This window comes from Prunus dulcis, chromosome 2, assembly GCF_902201215.1.
Source record: "Prunus dulcis chromosome 2, ALMONDv2, whole genome shotgun sequence".
Lineage (NCBI taxonomy): Eukaryota > Viridiplantae > Streptophyta > Magnoliopsida > Rosales > Rosaceae > Prunus > Prunus dulcis.
The window spans coordinates 2,407,347-2,410,993 of NC_047651.1; the positions used below are offsets into that span (position 1 = coordinate 2,407,347).

The following is a 3,647-nucleotide window of genomic DNA, read 5'->3' on the forward strand; positions in this document are numbered from 1 at the left end:
AACTGAAGGGATTGCTTTAATGTCATTTTATATTCTGCATGATCATTTTAGAAGCTAAGATGAATGCTCTGTAGGTCTGAGCCCCTTCACACACATTGCAGTTGCCAGCTCTTTCTCATTTAGCTATTGCCAAAATTTGGTACAAATTAGTGCTGACCTAGATTAGCCAATAAGTGAAACTATCATCATCTCATCATCTAATATACCCAGTTGTTTTAGCGGTTCATGGCAGCAACATATGATATTAATATGGCAAGGTGACAGAGGCAACAAGTTGAACATTGCAACTACAGGTTAACTGTCCTTTTAGTTCCCCTTTCTCCTTTTTCTTTCTTTATGTTTTTTATTTGATCTGAATCTATATTGATGTTTTACATGCTAGTGCCGCTTTGTTCTGAGTATTTTGTTTCTTTCATTGGAGATATAAAATTTTTTTGATAACACATCAGAGATATGATATTGGATCTTGTTTTTGAAACTGGATTCATGAAATAGATTATTCAGCCATATTTTACAAAAATTAGTATTTACATCCTCTGTAGGGCTGGTTTTCCTCCAGTCCCTTTACACCTATGATTTACAGTTTGTATTAAAATATTTTACCCTTTCTCTTAACGCCCTTCCAGTCTTCCTAGGACACATAATTTATATGAGAAGGCTCGTGAATATAAAAGTAGCTCGTAACCTTTTTGGTTAAGGTAAATTCCCACATGACTTTAGGGCCTCTTCTTTTGTAATATAGCACGTGGCAACTGTCATGAGAAGGGTATTGCCTTTTGAAATATTCTTTGTCCAGGAGCAAGTATTGCCAGAGGGTCATAAGCAGATTTTCTCTGCACAAAAGCTTCCCAGCGTGGGCCAAAGTGGGCCTGCCATTCTTTCTTTGTAGTGTAATGGGGTAGATATTGCTTGACCCCAAGATGGGCTGTTTCACAGAATTCTAGAATTCTTTTGTTCTGAGTTAAGATGTGTTCTAATCCGTCAGTTCCAGTTGAAGAGGGAACAGCAGATGTAAGGAATGCCACTAAGTAGAAAATATGTTCCTCCGGTATAACTACGGAAGTTCTGTTGTCCCACCTGAAATGAGAATTAATAGATCAATCGTTAAGACAAGCAATAGAGGCTTTTGGAGATAATGACACATTTGTTTTAACTGTTACCTTGATCTGTTGACTGGATAGATGAGGATGGGGCCGTTGCTTGTTGCTGTAAGGATACTGCCAAAGACTTCTTCAGCAAAAGTGTGAATTTTGCTTTTTGGTATTAGCAGATTGAGCCATGGGTGTGGAACGTCCCACAAATCTTTTGATCGTAATTTGATCTCAGACACATGTACCCTGTCCAAGAAATCTATGTATGCAACTTCTGACATGAATAGCGTTGAACGGATATAGCTTAACCGAGACAAGAAGTTCTCAACTTCCTACATGCCAGAAAGAAATGTATTGAGTGTGATGTTAGTTATATAGTTACTCATATATACAAATATAACAACTATTTTCTTGTGAATTTAGGCATTTTAAAGTACTAGGCTTCTGGTGGGCCATTGCAAGCCTCACCTCATTTATTAAGTCAGTCTTGTCCAGGTTGAAGTATTTGGCCAATTCTAGGCAGAAGAGGGTTCTTCCATCTGACTTGAACTGGCTGGCCTGAACCGGGTCCTTTGAATTGAAGGATGATCTCCAGTTGTTTAGCAGACCGGTCCGGTTTATTATCACAAATCCCTCAACGTAGTCAAATGTATTTTCTGAAGATATTAGATGCTCCTGATCTTGGGTAAAGGCCGCAAAATCTGAATACAGGACTCTAATCCATTTTACCTGTTCAAAATGGAGAATTGGGTTAGCAACTGGCACTTTCTACTCCACCTGGAAGCTTAACTTTTGACACATTAGCCTCAATGATGTATAGTTTTTACCCGTGCAGGTGCTGCTTCCAACGATATTCTCGCCCGGGTTATGATGCCAAACTGACCAAGCCCTCCAAGAACACTATGAAATAGGTCTTCATTCTGCTTCTCTGAACAATTTATAACTTCCCCTTTTCCTGCACGCATGTTTGGTTCATCTATTAGTAAGAATTGATGCTTTGCACGCAATAAACTAATTACTTAGAAATTTTTCATGAGCTATATCCAGAGGATCTTTCATGAGACCAAAGGTCAAAGTAATGACATGCTTAATGAGCAAGCCTGGCGACTCACAATTCAGTTTGAAATTAAAAATTCAGACAAGACAAAATACAAGTTAAATACTATAATTTTCCCATGGCATTGCCACGTCTGATCATTGACGTTGGTCTTTTCTTCCGTGGATATATCACCACGGAATAGTTTCGCCACCCCACCGCCCCCACCCGTTTCCCCCCTCCCCTCTGTTTTAGTTTAACAAACCTGTGACAACTTCCAGCTGGTGGACATTGCTGATCTGGGGACCATGCCGGAATGCCTGCCCACTGATCCCAGCATTAGACAGAGTACCACCAATAGTTAGATGTAGGTAGTCTGTCCATGACTTTGGCGCTAATCCATATTTCAAGCTTTCATGCAGAATATTTATCCACAACTCACCACCGGAGACATCCACATATGGAGAACTTCCAGTGTAAACTTGGATTTCAGGGCCCTCGAGTGATTCCATATTGATGACAACTCCCCTTTGGGTTTGTGCCTGGCCCTGGAGTGAGTGGCCATGGCCTCTAGCTGCAACTGTGAGCTCTGAATGAGGACCCATATCCCAAATATGCTTAATTGTAGTGGCGATGTCAGAAACCGTTTTTGGATGTAGTACTGCCATAGGGAGGAACTGGTATCTGTTGCCAAAATCTCTGGCTGCATGGTGAACTTCATGAAAGTTGAAATGCCCATCGAGGGGAAGTGTATTCAATGAGGGAGTGTTTGGAGAACAAAGGTTCAATTTGATTGTTACACAGCTCACGAACAAGATCATGAAGCCTTTTATGATAAAAGTGTTCATTTGTTTAAGGAAGTAAACTGGTGGATATCTCATATTTTCTGTTAGAAGAGATGAAGGCTGCTGAAGGTGAAGGAGTTTAATCTTTTAGTTGTTTCTTTGTAAGGAAGGGTAAAAGGCAAAAGAAGAGGTGTAGAAGAGCCAAGAAAATAAATGGTTGAGGAGGGAATTTAAAGGGGAAAGCTTTGGGTGGCTGAGTCAACCCATCTTCATGTTATGAGAATCCGTATGAAGACTGCCTACTTGGGTGGAAGAGTTTTAGGATTTTCTTTTAGTTCTCTTTTTGGGGCTCTTTTGTTTATAAGAGAAGGCATCACACATATGCCAAGTTGAATGGAAAAAGTCACAAGAAAGAAAGATTTCACAAATCTTTGCACTTTTTCTAACAGTTGCAACCACAATCTCACCTTTTCCATTCTTTAAAATTTTCTGACTTAATGTTAATGATTTCTTCCCAATTATGGTATAAAATTAATGCCTCTGCATCTCTACCCGAATTCATTTTGCTTCTCATCTAATGACAGGTATCCGGTATGCCCATATTCGTGTCTTGCTCACATGAATGGTCAGATATGATGCTGCCCTTTGAATCCATTGTTATCATAGTGTTACCATCCCGTATCTATTTGCAGATCGGATGAGAGAGACTGAGGCCTGCCCTTGATTCATTTGAGA

General features: G+C 39.8%; 1 protein-coding gene across 1 annotated transcript; it reads right to left on the bottom strand.

Moving 5' to 3' along the window:
• Nucleotides 1–483: 483 nt before the first annotated feature.
• LOC117619030 (cytokinin dehydrogenase 6) lies at nt 484–3,130 on the bottom strand. Its single transcript, XM_034348849.1, has 5 exons — nt 2,393–3,130; nt 1,919–2,046; nt 1,560–1,820; nt 1,161–1,423; nt 484–1,077 (listed from the first exon to the last, which is right to left on the bottom strand). The coding sequence occupies exons 1-5, from the start codon at nt 3,006–3,008 to the stop codon at nt 756–758; spliced, it is 1,590 nt and encodes a 529-aa protein (XP_034204740.1). The 5' UTR covers nt 3,009–3,130; the 3' UTR covers nt 484–755.
• Nucleotides 3,131–3,647: the final 517 nt, after the last annotated feature.

Coding starts and splice junctions, on each gene's coding strand:
- LOC117619030 (XM_034348849.1), bottom strand. CDS start 3,008: ATGAGATATCCACCAGTTTACTTCCTTAAACAAATGAACACTTTTATC. Junction 1,821..1,918: donor TGGAAGCAGCACCTGCACGG/GTAAAAACTATA, acceptor CATTTTGAACAG/GTAAAATGGATTAGAGTCCT. Junction 1,078..1,160: donor TATCCAGTCAACAGATCAAG/GTAACAGTTAAA, acceptor TTCTCATTTCAG/GTGGGACAACAGAACTTCCG.